Genomic DNA, 22,787 nt, shown 5'->3' with positions numbered 1-22,787 from the left:
TTAGAGATTCTGGATAGAAATGAGAAAGACTTGGCAGTGCCAATAAGAGGCTTGTCTGTATCCTTTGCTAAGGCAAAATAGGTAAAGAGTGTGGCCAAGACAGGGGAGATTTGCCATCACAAATTAGTATTTGCAAGAGCTTTCAAGGTGATTTGCATCCTAAATTCCCTTACATATAGCACAGGTGATACAAAGTAAATAAAATAAATTATGATAAAGTGGAATACTTTTGAAAAAAAAAAAGCCAACAATTGTATAGGAACAAAGAAGTTTCAAGAACAAGCATACAATTGCTGTTGTAATCAAAAGAAACTGCAAGGATTCCGGGAGTACCATGCAAAGTCATACATATAAGGGCTCTTGCCAAAAAATTCTATAAGCTATCACAGATTCTAGACCGGCATGCATAGAATAAAATATATGATACAACTGATGTAAAAAGTCATAATTTAAGAAAGTACATTTTATTATATATTTTTTCAAAAATTATTACAAAAAAACAAATGGTTACACTTTATTTAAATTATCAAGTGCAAAACAGAAGCACCCTACAAGGTTCCATCTAAAGTTCATGGAACTATTCTAGACCTGAAATAAGCAGTTGCAACTTTGCTTGGCCCAAAGAAATCACACTAACTTACACCAAGCTTAATTGCAGGGAGCTAAATGTAGACCTCCAAAAGATCAGAAATACACACAAGGTGCAAAATCCATCAAGACACAAAAATGTATCTACAAATATATTCTTTACATTAAATAGTTGCATTCAGAGGCTATCATTTTCAAATAGAACAAGGAAAGATAATTCCTAGGTCTCTTTATTATTTATCTTTCAAATAAATTCATATAAATATGAATTGAAAAACAACTGCTAGTTTTAAAAATTGTTTCCCTGTTATGTCTTTTGTTCTTTGCCTTTTGGAGAAAACATCACATTATAAGGCTGCCTTCTTTTGGGACGTGGACAGGGAGCAAACTCTTCTTTTATATAACCTAAAAAAACAAAGACAACAAATGTCTACACTATGGTTTTGGTAAAAAAACACAATTAAATTGTAGTGACCTGAATTTCTGCCAATTTCAATATATAATAATCATAAACAAATCTTCATTAAAAACCCAATTACATAGTATAGTTTTATACTGAAAAACAAACAAAAAAAGAAATTAGTAAAATGTCAAAGTAATTTCTTAGATAAACATTTTAAATTTATTTTAAAAGTTTGATCTAAAAGACTGGGATAAAGGTGTTTTGAGTTTCATTCAGAACTTTTATTGCAAAACACTATCTGTGTTCACAGCTATGAAGTGAGTAGGATGAGGTGCTATTTGTTAATTTATAAGCTTCTTAATTGTTATGAGACGACTGATATTTTGAGATGTTAAAGGTAACTTTCTGTGTGCAAATCGACATTTTATGCCACATTTTTGCAGACTTTCTAAGAAATTTAATAAAGTTTGCTTTCTACAGCATGGTGTTTTGAAAAATGAAATTTAAATGGGAAGATTGCCTATGCAATTTTTACTTTATACATGGATTTACTAGATTGCTATAGATAAATTATCAATATTTTGATTCAGCTGTGCCTCAGTAATAGGGAGATAATGCTGGTTTGACCAATAGGTTTAAGTTAAGGATTACCAAAAGAATATGAATATTCAAAAACTAAATTATAAAAAATGGTTATTATTATTACTGTAATGAAGATTAGTGATATCCTATTAACACACTATAAGATTATGATTAAAATTCACGGCATAATATGATTTGTTGTTGTAGCTTAAGGTTGCCCTTTCTATATATCTAAATAGCAATTATTAGGTATTATAATAGTTTCAAATAAGCTGTCATATAAAATATGAAACAAAAAATACAATGTTTCCCGTCCACCAAGTCCTATTCATAACCAACAATGGACAAAACCAAAATACACTAATCTGCTTAGACACCATGATTGTGCAGAGTGACTCAGTCAAGCTGCCTTTGGGCAAATGGGAAAATATTCTTTCTGTCCATCAGATCTATTCTCCCTGCCACTAACTGAAGTCTCTTCAGGCAGGAAATACTTCCTTCAGATTACCAACCTTAAAAGGTAGCCAGTGAGCTGGCCATCATTGTAAAATTGGAACAGAATTATCCTTGTTTACATTTGTGATGAAATAGCCAGGGACTTGCAGTGGTTCTTCCTTGACTATTTCCTGCCTGAAAAAAGGGTGTAGTCTCCAGAAGGAGAGGATGATGACAGTTTTCTTCTGTATGACCTCGGTGTAAGCAAACCTTTCTTTTTATTTACAGTATATTCCCCAGGAAGGAAAAGGGCACTACAAGAACCCGCACTCAATTGGTGAATCACCTCCCAGTAGTTGAGCATAGCCCCCTTTTGTGCCATCATTTTCAAGTGATGGATCTGGTTGTGAACTGTAAAAGGTGCACAGGCAGGTCTATCATGAGCTCTGTTGCTCTGGTAGTTTTTAATGCCCTCTTAGGTATTTGTCACAGCTTCTGGGACAACTTCTGTCTCTATTACCAAAACTCAGACAATGGTGGAAGGAACAGCCATGGCCCTGCTTCCCGAGGCTGTTGGTTTTTGGTTTCCTTTCGTGCTCGCTCCATCCATTCTTTGTGCAGGGCTGATGGGAGCTGCCTGAAGGTAGAGTAAGATACCATGCGTGAAGGTCCTGGGCTGGGGAAAGCTAATGTAATAATTAGAAATAGTGACTCCCACTCTTAAAATACTTGAATTTGCAACAAATCTGTTTCAATGGGTATTTACACATCTTTAAATCATCTGGATTTTATGATGGCCTATTTGTTCACAGATTCTTCCCAAAAAACCTGCGCAATCATTAAGACACGAGCTTAGATATGGAGATATGCATCTCCCTTGCTCCTCTCTTAGAATTCAAACATCCCTTTTTCTGATACCGCTATATCAGTAGCTCTTTGGTTCTCTTGCTGCATTAATGAAACTGAGGGAGATCTGTCTGCTTATGCTAGTCTAGAGTAAATGAATACTGCTGTGCTATCTTCCCAACCTTATGACTTATTAGTCTTCAGAGAATGACTGCCAAAGGCCTACCTGGTGTTTAGCCTGTATAAGAGTCAGCCCAATGGATGCCACACAGAAGTCTTTTCCTGAATGTCACAACTACTACTGCTGCTGCCCACTGTTTCATTCAGATGTGAGAGGAAGATGCCAAGAAGCCTCCTAATCTGCCATGTAGAGCTACTGGCTGCCAGTCACTGCAGTTGGTGCTACCTGGGGCCTCATTTGTCATGGAGCCAAGGATTCCGTGTGATGTCCTGATCTGCCACAGATCTCTTGACTTCTCTGTTTGCCAAAGTATTCTGAGAAAAGTCTTTGTATTCATGGATTATTCACCCCAATTTTACTGCTTTCTCCCAGTCTCTTTAATTTCCAGATGACTTTTGGTTTGTAGTGTCTGATTGTCACGTTATTTAGCAGGGATACTGTTTGGAGAATTGCATTTTACTGAATGCCACTTTGCCACCTGTACTTCCAGTCGTTTTTTGTCACCTTCTTAGTAAGTTCTTAAAATGGAGCTGATGGATATGCCACTGGTCCTTCCTAAAGGCCAGAACTAAAGATTAAAAGGGGGAGGTTGTCTTGGAATAGGAAGAAGTTCTGCTTTCTACCTAGGAGAAGTTAGGTTAACCCATTTCCGTGACTTCCATTTTCTGCTTCTTAAAGCAACCACCCTTTGTTGTTTCTACTCAGAAACTTTTGGAAACATAGCTTATTCTCCCATTTTGTATATAATTTTGCTTTATATAATTACCTCTTTCAACACACATTTGTGTGGAAGGAAATCCAACTTCCCAGAAATTTTCTGGTGTTTCAGGAGGAATATAACGAGATCGATGTCTAGAACAGGTAGCTAGTTTTTTCTCTCTCTCTTCTTCTGGTAAACCTGCATAATACTAAAATATAATAACTAGAAATAAGTAACAAATCAAGGAGAATATTTTAGTAGTAAAACATGGATACCCAACAATATTTAATACCTATCAACATATTTCTGAATCTCTTATGTGTGCTGTTTGCATATTGCGTTTTTAGGTACAAAATGAATCCCACATTTTTGGGTTAATGTATTTTCCAAATTAGCAATCCCCAAGCAATAGAAAGCTGCCTGTACAATACTTATATTCTTAATGGTATATTGTAACATATTTTTTTTCTTTCTAAACTCTTTCTAAAACTTTGAAAACAACATTCAAAAAAGAAGTGCTAATCCAGACAAAAGTCAATTAAACATAACTTCTCCTATCTTGTTTATTTTGATTTAGAAGTCTTTTGCCTCTCACATTATCACTTTGGTATCATGACATGCAGACATTACAACATACATCTATGAAAACATTAATTTTAGATTGTTTATACCGAACAAATTTTTTTATAAATGCTTTAGATGTTTTGTCCATATGTTTAACGTTTTTAGAGTAGTGAGAAAAGTTCTAACTATTTTTAATCTAACAGTTAGCACTAACAATCACTTGCCAAAATGTAACAAGAACCAAGTTCCTGGAGAGGAGAAACCTTGCCTGTGTAGGGACAGGAAATTAAAACTGTTCACACACAAACCTTGGCAAAAAACAAAACAAAACACAAAGCTGCTTTTATGTCCTGTTTCTTTCTTCATTCAAGACTCCAGATTCCGCATGTTTTAGAGAACAGAATTAAGCTTCATCATGGGCTAAAATGTTGTACATTAAACAGCAAACACTAGCAACAATCTTATTTACTAAAGTAAGTTTCTTATCTTAAAGATTCCATTTCAGAAAAATACTGGGATTTTTTAAGATGGTTGAAATAAACATTTAAAATTGAATCATTACTGAATTTTTGAAAGACACGGTATAGTATAATACTGATATATAACCTCAAAACAAGTTGTACAGAATATTAATAAATGAATTTCATGTACACTCTCATATGGAAGTAATTTACCTCTTATTAAAGGCAGCCATAGAAGCAAATATACCCAAATGAGAATAACAGTATATACATTTTTCATAATGTTCTCTCCAATAATAAAATGGTATAATTATTACATGACTAGTCGCTCTTAATAAGCCCAATTCTGAAACTCCTCAAGGGCCATAAGGAAGACTTTTGAAATTAACTACAGCAGTGGTGCCAGAAATAAGAAGAGCAAGTTGAGGAATCTCCTGTGATTGGGGACATTCACAAGAATTTTCCATGGTAAATTCAGTGATATGTTTCTAAAAATTGGCAAAAATTCCATTGGAACATTGGTGGTGGTTTGTTCACGCAGGCTGGTTGCTCCCTACCTTACACATAATTTGGGGGGGAGAGTTATCATATTGGTCCCTTAACCGTGCCCACGTTATACTAAGTTGTACGGTGGTTCATTTATTTTTGATTTGACATGCAGTCCCATTCTAGGAATGGATTATAGGTCAATGTGAATATATTTAATTTTGCAAGATCGAATCTGGGTTGGTCATCAGGACCAGAGATTTACTTTCCAAGCTTTTGAACCCATGCTGGACCCCTTCTTCAGGGAACTTCTCTCTACTGGAATATGTGCTTTGGGCTATTTTGTGAGTTGTGTTTATACTTAGTTTTTCACATTTCTCCATAGGACTTGGTGTTTTAATCCCTCATTATTTTTAGCTACCTTCCTCTAGTTACAAGTCAGTTTTATCTATATTATTTTCAAAATATATAACAAGAATTGACACAGTACTTCACATATATTCTAACTATATGCAGGTTAATTTACAGAGACAGGCTGATATTCAAAAGTATTGCTTAATAAGTTTCACTAAGCCGTGGTGGTTCAGTGTTTAGAATGCAGTATTGCAGGCTAATTCTGCTGACTGCCAACTGCCAGCAGTTCAATTCTCACCAGCTTAAAGTTGACTCAGCCTTCCATCCTTCCAAGGTTGGTAAAATGAGGACCCAGATTGTTGGGGGCAATATGCTGATTCTGTAAACCGCTTAGAGAGGGATGTAAAGCACTGTGAAGCGGTATATAAGTCTAAGTGCTATTGGTATTCACGTAGTAATTCCTTAATACTATAAGTTTATTTGCATTTGAAAATTGGGATATAAATACATAGTCAAAAAACAAGTATACAGGTAATCCTCAACTTACAACCATTCATTTAATGACTGTTCGAAGTTACAATGGCACTGAAAAAAGTAATTTATGACCGATTTTCACACTTATGGGCATTGCAGCATCCCCATGGTAATCTGATAAAAATTGGGATGCTGGGCAACTGACATGTATTAATGATGGTGGCAGTGTCCTGCGATCATGTGATCATCTTTTGCAACCTTCAGACAAGCCAAATCAAAGGGAAGCTAGATTCACTTAACAAGTGTGTTATTAACTGCAACGATTCACTTAACTCTGACAAGAAAATTTGTAAAATGTGGCAAAACTCACTTAACAATTGTCTTGCTCAGCAATGGAAATTTTGGGCTCCACTGTGGTCGTAAGTCAAGGACTACCTGTATAAGATCCACTGTATACTTACTATTTCACATTCTTTACAAGTGTGGCCAGGTAATTTTCTTCTTTCTTCTTTTTTCCGCACAACTTCAATGTGAGGAAAATCCAGTACAAGATCTGTCCTGCAATGTAAGAAGAGAAAGACAAGGATCTAAACTTTATGTTGCTAAAAAATTACATAAGCTATCCATGGGACAAAATTTGATTTTGTCCCTAACTATAAATATACACAATACAGACAACAATCATGACAACACTCTAGCAGTTACAGTATTTCTGAATATATTTCCAGTTTTGTATTTATGTGTTTGATTGCTATAATACAAATCATGAAAAGAAAAAGGACACAGTTAGAATAGCTAAAGTTCTACTGATATCAGAATGACTTCCCTATATTAGCCAAATGTTGGCAGATTACTGAACATATTTTTTGGGAAAGAGAAATTCCAAAATTAAAAATATCTCCTAGAGAGGTATTTTATTTGTGTGAAATTAAAAAAAATAATCCTTCAAAATATTTTATATTTTTTATTTGATTATTTTTAGGAATATTTTCAAAGTTGATTAAATTCTTTAAAATTAAACTTTAATTTTGCCATATTATCATCTGTGGGAAAATGTAACTAATATTTATATTCTGAGGAAACTTGATTCCATAAATACCTTTCACCACTTTTAAAATATGTTTCCACAAAAGCCTTCTGCTTCATTTTATTTTGCTTGTCTCCTTCCCCTGAAAACATATAGATTAAGCCATAAACAATACTGGAAAGAATATGATATAATTATAAATGTAACAGAAGTAATATGACTACAGAAAAATAGATTTATAACCATTTGTAACAATGAATACATTTTCTCTGAGTATCAAAGTTAGTTTTTTAAAACAATGTTTTTATGTGCATTCAGAATAAAGAAATTATTTGTCTTCAGCCACAGATAGTGAATTACAGATAGTCTAATAACAAGTAAAATACTTTGTATGGTTCTTTTTTCTTTTCCTTCTTCCTCAGAAGAATTCTTATGATCACATTCTGGAAGATTGTCATCTTCTAAACAGGATTCATATTCTTCATAAGTTGTCTGATCAAATATTTCTGTTAAGGTATCCTTTTCTCTTTTTACTTCTTCTACAAATATAAGTAACAATAAGTATTAGCAATCAACATGACTACGCCCAATAAACTTAAAGATATTAGTTTTTAGTAGGACATAAACACATTCCCATCTGAGTTTTCCTCTTTAAAAAGATGGGTGAAAGTTATATATTAGTTCTAAGAGAGTCCTAGCATTGTTTTAAAGGGATGGCTTTAACTATTGGTTTAATTCTATTACTTTATTAAACATGTAAAAAAATTCCCTCTGTGAGGGAGATAAGCAGTTTTAAAATGTGATAAATAAATAAATGAATAAATATTTTAACTGCATTTAATGTCAGCAGACTAGATGCAAAAGAAAATGATGTAGGCAGATTACTATTTCATATACACATACTCAGTTTGTTAAAGGTAATGTTTTTTTTTTCAAAATCCAAATTAATGTGTGTACTAATAGTGCATGAGAGAATTTACAGGTAGTCCTCCAGTTATGATAGGAATCGGGACTGCTATGCCCATGTTTTCAGTTCTTGTAGCCAGCCACAGACTATTTATATTTGAAAACTCTTTTTACTCCATATACTTGTGTTATGTGGTTACTCATCCCTCCTCACTTATGGCCCTGTCTTCCTACAGCTAGTTTATAGAACTCCACCTAGGTTGTTGCATGCAGTAAGTTTGCTTCTGTTGCTTCTTTGCAGACTGTGGTCAGGTTCGCCCTCCCTCTCCCAATCCTTTGGCTCTGTCTCAGTTGGTCTTGCTCCAAAGGGTTGCTCCAAAGGCTGCCATTTCTTCTTAAGATTGCCACTGAGTTGCTTGCTTTGGACTTTCCTTGTTTTGCTACAGTCTTATTGGCTTAATTCCTTTGTCACCACACCTATACACGCTCTGTTTTTCTTATCTGTTTAATGGGATGCTCTCCAATGAAATAGAAGATGGAGCTGATTTAAACCTTTCCCACAGACTGCTGAAACTCTGGATCTCAAGAAGGAAGGAGAAATGTAGCTTATTGGGGCAGTGAGTTTACCCTTTCACAGTGGGCTTTTCACGCACTACCATCATTCCCTATTAACTGTGATTCTGATGCAATTGTTGTTTTGATGCATCTATGGAATGGAATCACAAATCCCCATAAGTAGAGGTACATTAATATGATCTATCTTCTTAATTCGCCAACATGATTGCCAACGCCCAATAACGGATATGGCACAAGAAGATCTTCTTAATACCTTTATTATCTGTATAATAAAAAATTATATTAAACAAAAATAAACTTACCTGGATTGCTTACTTCTTTCTGTCTTTGCTTTTTCATTCTTAATAGAATACTATCACTGATATACGTATGGTCCATGTCCAGGGTCTCTGACTCAATTCTTGTTTGAGTTTCTTCCTTTTAATTAGCAAAATTAAAGATAACTATGATAGACAAAATTAAAATATCTCTCCTAAAATTCAACTATATTCTTATAAATATTCAAGAAATCTAAATCAACATTTTAAAAACAAATATTATACTTATCATCTTTTTAGCTTCTAGAACAATCCCAAATCTTTTGGAGGTGCAGCATACAAAGCAGCTGCATAATGTGCAAATTCTGATCAAAGCCTCAATAATATTTATTTTCCAAAGATTAGAAATTCATACAGTTTTTCATATGTAAAGAAATATAAGCATGATTTGGAGTTTCTAGCAGATAAACTTCATTGAGCACTTCTATAAATGAAGAGAATTATATCAATTTTGTTTAGAATTGATACAGGAATGGAATTATATTTTCATGGAAATTCAAAGAAGCAGAAAAACAAAGGAGTAATACTGCACTTTGGGCAATTTCATTATACAAAATAAAATTTAAGTTAAATTTTGAATTTCTCTACTTTAGGCTTATATCTTAAATATTTATCCATAATTATAATGTGTAGGTATGCACAATTCAGTTTGTACCTATCTGCAATTGATTGAACAAGATTCTGAAGTATCTCTTCTCATTTACAAAGCCAAAGTACTTTTAACGTGAATATAATCCTCCAAGAGTCTGATTAGGATTGCATATATATTGGAGATCTATATAGGTAAGATAGATAGGCAAACATTTGTTGCCAAAAAGCCTGCTTGGATACAGTATTATTATTTTTTTTTTCAAGTTAAGGATAACATTACTAGTGGTATATCAGAATGAAGATATTCTTCATACAATTCTCTAAAACAAGGAGTTCCTACATTCAGTCTTTCATATAAATATCACAAGCAGATTATAAATGAAAATTCATAAGGGAGGTTTCTAAAGTATCAGTGTTTCTAAAGATATATTTGAAAACTTTTCATATTTTTAATGGATTATAATATCCAAAATATAAAAAAGAAGATAATGCTTTTGGTGAGAATAAAGAAGATATATTAAAGGAAACTTTTTGAATGAGAAGTTGGAATGTCATTTTCTTGGTAGATAATCAAGTAGTCCTTGACTTATGACTGTAATTGAGCTCATAATTACAATTGTGAGTCATGCTGGTGGTTAAGGGGGTCATCATGTGACTGACCTAACTTCACAACTTTTTTGTGGTAGTCGTTAAACATTTTTCTAGCAAAAAAACAAGCTAAATCGGGTCACATGACCACAGAATGCCACAAACATGCAACTTCTTGTGCCAGTTGTACCCTCATGCTTTAGTCATCTCTCAGTTGAACTACTTCAACATGGGGCTGCCCTTGAAGAGTATTTGGAAACTACAACTGATACAGAATTCAGCAACACGGACAGTTCTGGAGGCGTCCTGGGCGGCTGGTTCTTAACTTTTAATCTTTTATTCTAATTTTAATTGTTTTTTAGCACTTTTTAACTTTGCTATTATATTGCAAGTCGCCAAGACTCACCGCATTAGTGAGATGGGTGGGATAGAAATTTAACAAACAAGCAAATGTGTGCCAGTTGCTGAGCACCCAAAATACAATCTGATGACTGCATGGGGGGGGGGGTAGAGGGACTTTGAATCGAGTCGTAAGTTGTAAGTCCGTTTGGGAGGTCCATTGTAACTTTGAATGGTCATTAAGTGAGGATTAACTGTACATGTTTAGAGATTTTAATAACATGATTCTATGCTATAAGAAGCACTGTTTCAATGTGAAATTATGTTTAGGAATTAGCTGTAAAGCTTTGCATTATCATTAATTAAATGTATATCATTTTTATTTAGTCTAAAATTTACTTTCAAGAAAAAATGATACTGTTTCATTTTATTTCATTCTTAATAGATCAAGAGTCTAATTTATTCAGGTGTGTTCAATGAGCAAAACTTTAAAATTCCTTACTTTTGTGTCAATCAGAGTAACGTCCATTTTGTATTGAGAAAGGTCAGCTCCTGGATCTATACTCCATTGTACATTTTCCAAAGGTATTTTATCTGGGGAAAAAATCATAAGTCTATAGTAACAAAATTCCACATACAGTAGATATAAAATACAATTCGTAGCCTGTATAATTATAGACTTCAGGTGTCATAAAAATAAAAAGCTATACACGAGAATATGCAAGTAGTAAATTAAGAGAATATCCCAGAAATAGCATGGAAAGATCTGTATCTGGAAGCATGTTTTGGTTATGATAATGCCAGCAATAATAACAGAGTGTATTGTATTACATTACAATACCAGAGAGATTAACCCTAGATAGCCAGTTTGGTGTAGTGGTTAAGGAATCAAGCTAGAAACTGGGAGAACCTGAGATCTAGTCTCGCCTTGGACATGAAACCAGCTGGGTGACCTTGGGCCAGTGACTTTCTCTCAGTCCTAGGAAAGAGTAATGGAAAATTATTTCTGAAAAACCTTGCCAAGAAAATTGCAAGGACCTATTCGGGCAGTCTCCGAGGATCAGATCAGTACTGAACAGAAGAAAAAAACAAACAAACAAAAAAAACCGAGCAAAGGAATTAGATCCAAAGCCTGTGATAGTCCTATTCATTTACAAATTTATGAATAAAAAGATACCTTGCTCAAGTTGTGTGATTTTTGTCACTCTGCAAGGATTTGGTTGAAGTACTGATGCTGGCTCACCCATTCCATGTCCTGATCTTATTCTCTTCCGTATTGGTTCATGATCACCAGCAACCTCCTGCCAAAACAATCGAGAATAAACAACATACCAGTACTGATTTTTAGTATAGAATTACTATCTGCCTATGCATATTTTCAGTTGCATTTATCTTCTGACCATCAAACCTATATGCAGAAACAAAAGTACTCTCCCTATGTATCTTGCAAAATCTCTACAGGAAAAAATTAATTCAGTTTCTCAAAAAACTCATTTCAGATAAGGGTGAACTGTAAAATAAATGCCTTAGTCACATACTTACTTTTATACTGTCATCATTTTGCAAAGATGGATTAGAAAACTTAGCAATTTCCTCTTTTACTTCATCCTCTTTCACTGGGGACATTTTGGTAAGAGATTTTAGTATTGCTTCTTGTATGCAGGGATTCTCTTGTGAATCTTTGTTCACTATGGAATTATTATTGGTGATTTTAGAAGAATCTTTCCCTAGAGGTTGAAAAACATCATGGAGAGTTGCCTGCCTCATTTTTATCTTGGAACTTTCAGCAATTATTTTTTCACAGTGAAAATCAGAGAAGCGATCAGACAGATCCAAAGGTTTATCAGTTGTGTTATCTCTGGCAATAGGAGAAACATCTGCATGGGATGGAAAAGCATTTTCTTTTTCACAGCGGATTACATGGTTGCTCTTCTCGTCATTTTTTTTCCTTCTGGAACATCTGTTCCCTAACAGTTTCTGTGATGCAAGGAAGCCGCCTTTGATGATGTCACTTTTATCCAGATGTGTATTGGTCACACATGTTATGGGTTCCTCTGAATTCTGTTTCAAAGCCACTTGCCTACCAACTGAAGTTTGATTGAGAACTGTTGCTACTTCAGTCCCAAGGCTCATAAAAGAAATGTCTTCAGATTTTGATCTCACTTTCTCAGATCTTAAAAGGGAAGAATTATTGATGGATCTGTTTTTCAGATTTGATTTTTTCTCAGCTGCTAAAACAGATGGGGAGAAACCTAAGCTACTTTTAATATTGGCAGATGCCCCGAAAACAGGAGAAGGTATCTTGGAATCCCATGTTGTAAGTGAAGAAGGATCTTCAGATGGATTGGAAAATCTAAATAGAATTAAGTTTTATAAATAAATAAGTTTAAAGGAAATTACAAAACAAGACTCATTTGCTTGCAAGTATGTTTAATGATTTTGGTATATCTATTATTTATAACATGTTCCCATAAAAATTATTTAGGCTGATTACATTTTAAAAAGTTAAAATCTTTGAAATGTATGAGCATTTATGAGTAAGAATTAAAAGGATTAAAATTAATAATACAACAGGTTCATAAGTTGAGCAGCAGACTCAGGTACTTAGGGAATCGTGAAAAAGCTGTTAAAGACACATTAACAACATTACAGAAACATATAAGTAAGTAGCAGGCAATCTTCTGTAGGAAAGGAATTTTTAAAATTGTCTTTAAGAATAATATGCTCCTAGTTGTTACCCACTTATCACATGTAACAGGCTAAATTACTTATAGCAGTGGTTCTCAACCTGTGGGTCGGGACCCCGTTTGGGGTCGAACGACCATTTCACGGGGGTCGCCAAACAACGCAGTCTGCCATTTTTTTCTCCCTTTTCCTTAGCTGTGCTACTCCCTTTTATTCTATTGGCTTTTGAAAGCCAATAGAATAGACTCTCTTGAATAGAGTCTAATTCTATTGGCTTTCAAAAGCCAATAGGAATTGTCCAGGAATTGTCTCCTCTGCCTGCTGAGCCCGCCAAAAGTCCCATTCTGCACCACTTGAGTAGTCCTCGACTTACGACCGGTTGAGTAGTCCTCGACTTACGATCGGTTGGGGGGGGTCACGGCATTAAAAAGGTTGAGAACGACTGATTTATAGGAATATATCCATATATAATCCTAAAGTATCAATAAACACGTGGGAGAATATGATCTTTCCATTCTTAAAAAAAAAAAAAAAAAAAGGAAGACTCACTCTAAATTGTCACTATTACTTTTATAATACCCTTGAACCAATTGTTTTCTTGCAACTCCAAGTGGTTTCCTGCGAGGTTCCTATGGAACAAAAAAATATGATTTCAGCAATAATTCCAATATTGCACAATATAATTTTCTAATGGGCCCCAATTATATTTATTCACTTAAGAAAGTGAATATAACTGAACAAAGAATATTAATATTAATTCAAAATCTTAAGATCAGACCAACAAACTGATTGAAAGAAGACAATCATCCCAGATACAAACAGTGTACAAAGCACAGAATTATCATATGTACATATTTAGAGGTTGTTTTAAAATTTTTAATTCTCAGTGAGATTTGTGGGATGGAAAAGGGGGAATAAAGTACATATAGAACCTTGAATACTGAAAATTTGAGTGAACTGTATATGATACCTAACTGTTCCTTGGCTTCCAAACCTAGTATTTTGTAGTCCTCAACTTATGACCAAAATTGCACTCAAAATTTCCATGGCTAAGTAAGACAGTTGTTAAATGAATTTTGCCCCACTTTACAATCTTTCTTTCACAGTTGTTAAGTGAATCACCGCAGTTGTTAAGATGATAGTTAAGTGAATCTGGCTTCCTCATTGACTTTACTTGTCAGAAGGTTGCAAAAGATGATCACATGACCCCAGGACACTGCAACCATCATAAATACATGCCAGTTGTCAAGTGTCCAAATTTTGATCATGTGATCATGTGGGTGCTGCAACAGTCGTTAAGTATGAAAAATGGTCATAAGTCACTTTTTTCCCGTGCCATTGTAATTTCGAACAGTCACTAAACAAATGGTTATAAGTTGAGAATTACCTGTTTACTTGTTTTAAAAATGCATTTATACCTAATTTTCAAGTGCAAATAAATTTATTTGTGTATTACTAAGGAATTAGTACATGAATGAAACTTTTGTTGAGCAGTACTTTGGAATATTAGCCTATCTGCCTCTGTGAATTGTCCTGCATATAGTTAGAATATATTTGAAGAACTTGGTCAGTTGTTGATACTACTTGTATTAAAAATACTCAGCATGCCTTCTCAAACCTAGTTCTGAGAGCACAGGATTTTTTACACAATGTTCATGCTTATTAAAAATGAATTATGTTCCAAAACTATAACTAAGGAACTACTGTCAAACAATGAAGTTATATTTATTCAGCAAAGAAATGTATAGAGCAGTGCAAAAAAATTGGTATCTATTCCTTCATGCTTATGCAGATGTAGGAATGATGTAATCATTTCACTTGGTGTAATGAAAACGTACAGGTAGACTGCAATTTTTAGACTCTACATTCTTATTTAGCTTTTTGGGAAAAGATCAGAAGAAGCCATTATAAATTACACATGTCTGATTGCTTTATATACTGTGCTTAACAGCTGGTGTTATGTTTTGTAAGTCATTAGATGAAATAAGAAAAAGGAAAAAAACTCTTCTGTATGGAAATTAATCTCTCAAATAGACTTTGTGATAGATCATAAAAATAGTACTTACATGTTCATCACATTCAAGTGTTTCTGCAACAACTCCCTTGAAATTAAAATGCATTGTATTGGGACATTCTTCTTTCACTTCTTTCCCTGTACCAATGGAAAAGGAAATCAGCAAAAAATACATAACATAAATATTTTCCCATTCTTGGTAATAATCTTTTCAATCTTTCATAGACTGAATTAAGCCTTACGTTTTGCATCTCCTATCTAAAGAAGAAAAAAAAATCTACTGGTTAGATTGGTACAATCTTGTGCCAAATCATTTACAAGCTATTGGACATTGAAATATTCTTCTTGCTAATAGCCTGATTCAGAAATGACCACTTTTTGTTACTTAGGATTCTGCATCTCTTATTAGTCATAATCTGTATTATGAGGTCAACATCTAGTAATAAGCATATTTCAATTTCACTAGTCCTAGTAGAGAGCAATTATCACACTTTTTCATGGACCTACCAAGTATTAGATTCAACTCATTCTTTTATCCTCTAACCTGCTTTGCTTTCATTAGACATATAAAACTAGTTGTCATAAACAGAAAGCTACTAGTTTTTGTGGTTCATCAGAACAAAAATTTTGCTCCATTTTGACTGGTTTCATCATCTACTGTACAATAGTATAGTCTCAATATTGAAAATCAATATAATGTCAATATTGAAAACAAACTGTATGACTATTTAATATTCTCTTATCAATGCTGTCAACAAACACATTTTTTTCAAATTTTTAGTAGTCCATATTTAGGTTATATATTTATAGGTCAAAATAGTATGTGGAATATTGATGAAATCAAGAGAAAATAAGAAAAAAGTAATAGTTCTGAATCAAAGTGGCTTTATCCTATGAAATGGAATTAAATATATTAATACATATATGGAAGTACAGATGTGGAATGGAACTGAATGTATGAATATGTACAGACATGTGTAAGGTTAATTAGGAATGAAAAGTACTAGGCTAGTGATAATGTTTAAAAATGTTTCGAATAATTGTTGGAAATGTAAACAAAAGCCAGGTACTTATTATCACATCTGGTGGGTATGTCCTAGTGCAAAGAAATTTTGGCCTAAGATTTATATATGGCTGGAAAAGATGACTAAAATACAGATAGAATTTAAACCAGAATTGTTTTTGTTAGGATTACTAGGATCTAACTATGGGAAAAAGAATGAGTATTTAATATTACATATATTGACAGCTGCGAGAATAGCATTTGCCCAATATTGGAAAAATGAAAATGTATCATCTGATGAAATCATAATTAGGAAAATTTTAGAATGTGCAGAAATGGACAGACTAACCCTAGAGATTAAAGAGAAAGAAGACTCAGTTTATTTTAAAACATGGAAAAACTTTTATCAATGGTTAACAAAATGAGTTAGTGAGAAATGATTATGAAATTTATTAAGATGAACGATGTTTATTGATTAATTAACATGCTCAATAATTATTATTTTTGTTGACTACAGCTACTTATTATTATATTAGCTCAGTGGTGGCGAACCTATGGCACAGGTGCCAGAGGCGGCACTCAGAGCCCTCTCTGTGGGCATACGCGCTGCCGCCGCCAGCAGCTCATGCAGGTCCATTAGGCACCACGGCGGCCCGAGGTGGGGCCAAGGTGCATCAGGTGCATGAGGGGAACAGGCTCCATGCACGGGCCAAGGGCAAGATCTATGAGAGGGCCAAGATGACCAGCAGTGACCTGTTCTCCAACCGCAAGCAAAAGCAGATAGGACAGAGTAGGCGCATCCGGTGGTCTGTATCACATGTCTCCCCCCTCCCCTACTCTGCCTGCTGCTGGAGGGCTGGCCTGATATTGGCAGCAGACTGTGGAGCCCCAGAGTGCACCAGTTGAGGGGCCGGCAGGCTGTGGCTGCTGATAGACACCGTTGGCCCCCATGCGCTCGTTGGCTTCTGTGTGCGGGGGCTGATGGTGTCAGGCAGCAGCTGCCCCAGCCTCGCCTTGCCCTATGGCAATGGCATCCCCACCGTGCTCCCTGCCTCATCCCTTAGGATGAGCCTCCTGAGCCACCGCCACACTCACCAGAGACCCCCCTGGATCTCCCTCAACCCTGCCCAGCACCCACAGGCTTCCCCACCATGAGCAATATCAAGGTAGCCATGCCCATCCTGTCTGCTGCGACCACTGCAGTCACGCCCACCCAGTGGGCCATACAATGCTGATGTGGCCCTGGCACTTTGTGATAAATAAGTGGGTTTTGGGTTACGGTTTGGGCACTCAGTCTCTAAAAGGTTCACCATCACTGTATTAGCTATTCCCACTGAATACCTCTATCCGGACGATAGTTTGTTTGCTAAAGCTTGGAATGTCATTGGGGGCAACCCCAATGTTGTACCTACCCCCATCCCACACCTTTCCCTGAACCCCACCCCACCCTGAATCCCACTACCTATATCGATCCTCCTCTTCCCTTACCTTTATAAAACTCAATAAAATATTATTAAAAAAAGGAATGAAAAGTACTAAAACATATAAGGTACAGAATGCTATAATAAAGATTATTATGGATGAGTATCAAAGTACTAATTTGTAGATTGGTGATAACTGGTTTTCCATTCCACTGAATGGTGAGAAAAATATTTTAGGAGCCATAAAGAAACAATAAGAATGAGCCAAGAAGTTACAGAAAAATGATTCAACTATTCAGAGATCCAGAAATGAATGACAGTGGGGATTGTTGGGGTATACCTGCGTAGAAAATGCTATTTCAAATATGTCATATAAACTTATTTATGAGCACATATGGCAAAGGAAGGAATTTGTATCTAAAAGCATGATTGATGCAATTGTTTTTGATGAAATACTGAGAGGAATTAGTGATGGATATACAAAGATGATGAGATATTCTGAATACGGGACAGATTATTTCTTAGTAGTCAAATGTGACCTTGAGAAAATGGACATTGAAGAAAAGGAACAAAGTGAAAAGAGGTAAACCATGTTATAGTGAACTAGATTTAGCTATATTTCCTTTCGCTTTCTTTTACCTCACATCTTTAGTTCCTTTTGTTCCTTATTTCTTAACTCCTTCTGTCCTTTGATAACATTACTTACTGTGAAAGGGAACACCATCATATGCATCTATGTATTTATGTGTGTGTGTCTATGTATTGCAGAAATAATTCCTTTAATATATAGATATTAAAAAGCAAATGTTAAAATAATTTTTATTGGAATCTCTGCAAAATTATGTTTTTCAATGCTGCTTGAAAAGTGAAGAATCTGAAAATCATAAAAATGCTTTATAACAATGCGATCACTCTTGTTGCTAAGCACAAATTACCAAGCTGACCTTAAGTGACTGACCAAAGAAATCAGTATTTATTAAAGCTACCTCCTGTTTTTCAGCCAAGCTGGCTCCCAATGTGCTAAAAACAAAGAACTAAAATAAATATACAAGCAGTAAAAAATAGAAAAACACAGATTAAAAGGAGGCAGGGAGAAAATATTCAGGCTTTTGATCCCTGCAGGTTGCTTTGCTGATGCAATAATTTGCTGAGGTTCTTTGTTGCTTCTTGAAACCTGGTGGGATATCTTGAAGAAAAATATTTTTAAATAATTCATGGCACATATAAAAAAATTGCCTGAGTAGGTCTAATTTGGCCTCATCATCAAGATTACATTCACCACAACTTCTGTTACAAATTTCCAACTTAACCCAAATATGTATATCCTCATAACATATCTATATCAAATTTTCTGAGTGTCAAAAAACCTCCAGAACACACTGAATACTGTTCTAATATGTTTAAAAACTTATTAAAAACATCAGAAAACTTTTTCTATTGCAATATACATAGAACCTGAAATTTTAAATTTTAACTTATATTTCTTAACTAAAAATCAATTACACTAAACTACATAAAATAGTATTGGCTGGATCAATATTAAAACATATGCATATTAAATTTCTGAGGCAGTTATTTTATAACTTAGCATTTCCCCAGATATAATAGCATGTCATAAATTCTTGGCAACATAGTTTTTCTGACTGCAAATTATAGTAATTACATTCCAGTAAAAGCTGAATCTTGAATTTTGATTCTGCTTAATTTTAATTTGTTGATAAAAATCTTAAAAGTTATATGAGAAAATAAGCTTCCAATATTATGCAGCTGACTGCTCAAGCTAGACAAGCTTGTGGCAGATAAACAGCTAAGCTAAGAATAATTAATTTACATAAAGCTATACTATAATTGCATTACTGTTCCATCTGTTTTCTTCAAAAATATTTCGGAATGAAATATTTGAACATCTGTTTCTTTTCTAACTAAAAAAAATTATAAGAGATCTCTTTAAAACAATTCATTTCTTTGTTATTAAATAATAGGGTTGCTATTTATTAAATATTAAATAATGCTAAAATTGGTGATATTTACCTGAATCTGGGGACAACTGTGGATCACATGTATCTGCCACCAATATTTCTTCTTCAGAGCAAACATGCTTTTGAGTGGATGACAATGGAATATTTCCAAATTCTACAAAGAAAAATAAAATAAAACACAGAATTTGTACTTAAATATTTATAGAAAACTTAAAAAAAAATCCCGACATGCTTAGATCCAGTGATGGGATTCAGCCAGTTCGCACCACTTTGGCAGAGCTGGTAGCTAATTTTTTGTTGCCCAGGCCCAGAATGGACTTCCGGATGCAGCATCCACACAGAGAACCGGTTGTTCACATATTTTAATCCCACCATTGCTTAGATCCCAAATGGTTTTGGTTTCTGGTTAACTATCCTGCTTTTCTTCTTGATATATTTTGTTTTCTTTTGATTTCTATCTATAAGCTACCCAGAGCTGGTATGAAGTTAGGCAGCCTCAGTGTTGGAATGATAAATAGATAAATAAAAGCTGAACAGACCTGGAAGCATAAATCCTTTTTCTCTGAGAGAGTTTTGAGTAGTTTTTGTATGTAAACAAGCCAGCAAAATAGCTGAGTAAGAACTAGATGTATTGATTCAAATTTCAATAAAGCACAAATTCAGTATGTACTGTAAACAATTTACATTATGCTTACATAATAAAACATAACTACCAACCTACTATTCAAAATTCACCACAAAATATTTTTGTATTAATTACTGAAAATTCTATGCAACAATCTGAACATCTGTGGATTTCCATTAAAGTGGTGCTCTTTGTCTTGTTTGGCTTTTGGATGTCAGAAGTAAGCAGATGGCTGTAGATTTTAATTGGTTTCAGTATTTTGATTAGCTATTAAACTGTGTTGTAAAAATAGTTACTTTCTGTTCATAATACTAGGAAAAAATGCATTTATTTAGAAGTACCTGAAGTATGCAAGCTTAAAAATTGGAGAACATTTAAGGTTTGAGGACTTGGGTACTGAACAAAAGATACTAACCAAAGAACATCTTAGTGTTATTTAGTAGTCTAAATTAGGTAGGTATGTACAGTGATATATAATAAAATCTAGAATATAATATATAAAAATTAAATAAAATATTCTGCTTTTGTCAATGGCTAACCAGATGCTTTCAAGGACAGAGGGTTATAAAAACCTTAGATCACAGGATAGGTTTATTTTCTTACAGATTTTACCATTATTGAATTTTCTTTTAAAAAAACCCTGAACTTAAACTATTTCAAACCCACTATATATTTAAAAAACTAAGTTATAAACAAGCATATTTGAACAGAAACTGGAATATCCAAAAGAATTCTATGCAGTTTAAAAGACTGCTGTACATAAGAGCTCTAATACTGAATGTATGTGTCCAAGTTATGATTTTCAAATAAATACATAACTATATTTTAAGTATTTAAGAAAAAATAGTATTGTTTAAAAATAAAAGCATTCCAAAAATTTCATCTTGTAGTACAACTTATACATAACAGGAGAATTGCTTTTATGATTTTCAATTTTGTATTTTTATCTCTATCTATATGAATAACAGCCTGGTTTAAAAGCTTAGGCATTATTTATTTATCAAATTTACACATTGCCCATCTCACTATCCATGTCTCTGGGTGGTTTACTGAAACAAATGATAAAGCCATATAAGACAAATATAATTAAAAACATTTAAAACAGAGTGGAAAATAAAATAAGAGTTTAAAAGATCAGTTAAAAAATGAGTAAGATAAAAAAGCTGAAGGGAGTATCTTGGAAAATGACCAAGACATGAGTGAGTGAGTGAGAGAAGGGACTCCCAATTCAGAAAGGGCTGTAACTGGCCTTCCTAGCCATTATTGCTACTTGCTCCTTGAGTAAATATTTTAAACATGCTTTTTTATTAAATAACAGCTATACTTCAGATTAAAATCACAATTTTAAATAACTCTCTCTCTCTCTGTGTTCATCTCTGTCTGTATGCTTGTGTGTCTATGACTAAAAGATTTTAAACAATAGTTTATCATCTATATTTTCTTTTATTCCAATTTAAACTTGGATATCATAAAATAAAAATCCTTCTATTGTCCACAAGGTGGTGATGTAATGCTTAAAGTGGAGCAACTAAAATTAAGAACTTGTTTTTTATGCTGCATAACATTTTTGAAGATACATTTGTATTATTTCAATGAAACAGACGCTTAAACTACTGAAAATATTACTTAACTGAACTAATTATATTCAAATGTCTACATTCTGATGATTTTAGTTTGCTAGTATTGAAAACAAGGGTTAAATATTGAGCTGATTTAACAGGCAAAAAAGGAGCACAAAAAAACTATTGTTCTGTTACCTTTGAAATTAAAATTATTCCCAACTACTTTAGGGGAAGAATTAATTATTAAAAACTATACCATATTTTGTTCCTTTCTTTTCCATATCTGTACACTTTTGTTCTGTGTACCGGACATGCCTATTTTCTCGCTTACGCCGCATTCGATTAACCATTGAAAGTGACAGTGACTGAACTGGTGAATCTGGAATAACGTCTTCCATATATTGCTCTTGCTCCCTAAGAAAACCATAGAAGAACAATATGAATAAAGGCTAAATACATCAACCTCCCCCATTCTCTCATTTTCCTGGAGACCGACTCAGTGAAAGTCTATCACATAACCACTGAACGGTTATTTCCAAATCCTTTTTTCTTCTTCTCTTACCTGAACTGGGGAAGGAGAGTAGTAAACAGAGGTGAAATTAAGGAAGAAGGGAGCTCCTATGCCTGGAGAAATTACTGAGAGGGATGAAAAAGCACTATGAATTAAATAATAATAATCAGAAAGTCCATAATAGCTGGAAATGATCAGGAAAGTAACTTCAGAAAAAAACAGCAGTAAGGTGGAAAACAGAAATGTTTCAGCCTTTCCAGCCTTCAAAGATAACAACCTGGAAGAAGCATAGAGCAACTGATAAAACTTGGAAGAAAATACTGATTAAAAAAAAAAAAAAGTAGTATGGCAGCAGTATGCATATAAATGATGATTATAAAGATTGTAAATTATACAAGTTTAAAAACATTAACTAGAAATGACAAGAGGTCATTTCCCAACTTCATTTAGAATTGTAGATAAGAATTGCAGATAACCTTAGCTTATCTAGTAAATACAGTTTGGTATTGCTATGATCATCTCCACTATATTCCCAATCCAAATATCTTATAGTACTAAAGATTGAACTA

The 22,787-nt window shown here is 34.0% G+C and overlaps 1 protein-coding gene across 4 annotated transcripts in view; it reads right to left on the bottom strand.

Moving 5' to 3' along the window:
• Positions 1-442: 442 nt before the first annotated feature.
• The window catches only part of RBBP8 (RB binding protein 8, endonuclease), a 45,719-nt gene continuing 23,374 nt past the window's right edge, over positions 443-22,787 (bottom strand). For 3 of the 4 annotated variants that reach the window (XM_039328552.1, XM_039328553.1, XM_039328555.1), the window contains 14 exons: positions 21,964-22,121; positions 19,573-19,674; positions 15,170-15,255; positions 13,653-13,732; positions 11,961-12,771; positions 11,596-11,719; positions 10,921-11,012; positions 8,886-9,000; positions 7,488-7,640; positions 7,174-7,243; positions 6,536-6,632; positions 3,802-3,943; positions 2,529-2,645; positions 443-993 (listed from right to left, as the gene is read on the bottom strand). In XM_039328552.1, coding sequence (XP_039184486.1) covers positions 896-993; positions 2,529-2,645; positions 3,802-3,943; positions 6,536-6,632; positions 7,174-7,243; positions 7,488-7,640; positions 8,886-9,000; positions 10,921-11,012; positions 11,596-11,719; positions 11,961-12,771; positions 13,653-13,732; positions 15,170-15,255; positions 19,573-19,674; positions 21,964-22,121 — 2,245 coding nt within the window. In that variant the 3' untranslated portion in view covers positions 443-895. The remainder of the gene's footprint in view (positions 994-2,528; positions 2,646-3,801; positions 3,944-6,535; positions 6,633-7,173; positions 7,244-7,487; positions 7,641-8,885; positions 9,001-10,920; positions 11,013-11,595; positions 11,720-11,960; positions 12,772-13,652; positions 13,733-15,169; positions 15,256-19,572; positions 19,675-21,963; positions 22,122-22,787) is intronic. The other variant, XM_039328554.1, reaches the window with a different exon arrangement.

The sequence above is a fragment of the Crotalus tigris genome, unplaced genomic scaffold (assembly GCF_016545835.1).
Source record: "Crotalus tigris isolate CLP2741 ecotype Arizona unplaced genomic scaffold, ASM1654583v1 scf7180000024382.2542628, whole genome shotgun sequence".
Taxonomy (NCBI): Eukaryota; Metazoa; Chordata; class Lepidosauria; order Squamata; family Viperidae; genus Crotalus; species Crotalus tigris.
Note: the sequence above shows the minus strand (reverse complement) of the source record. Positions and strands in the feature narration are given on the sequence as shown.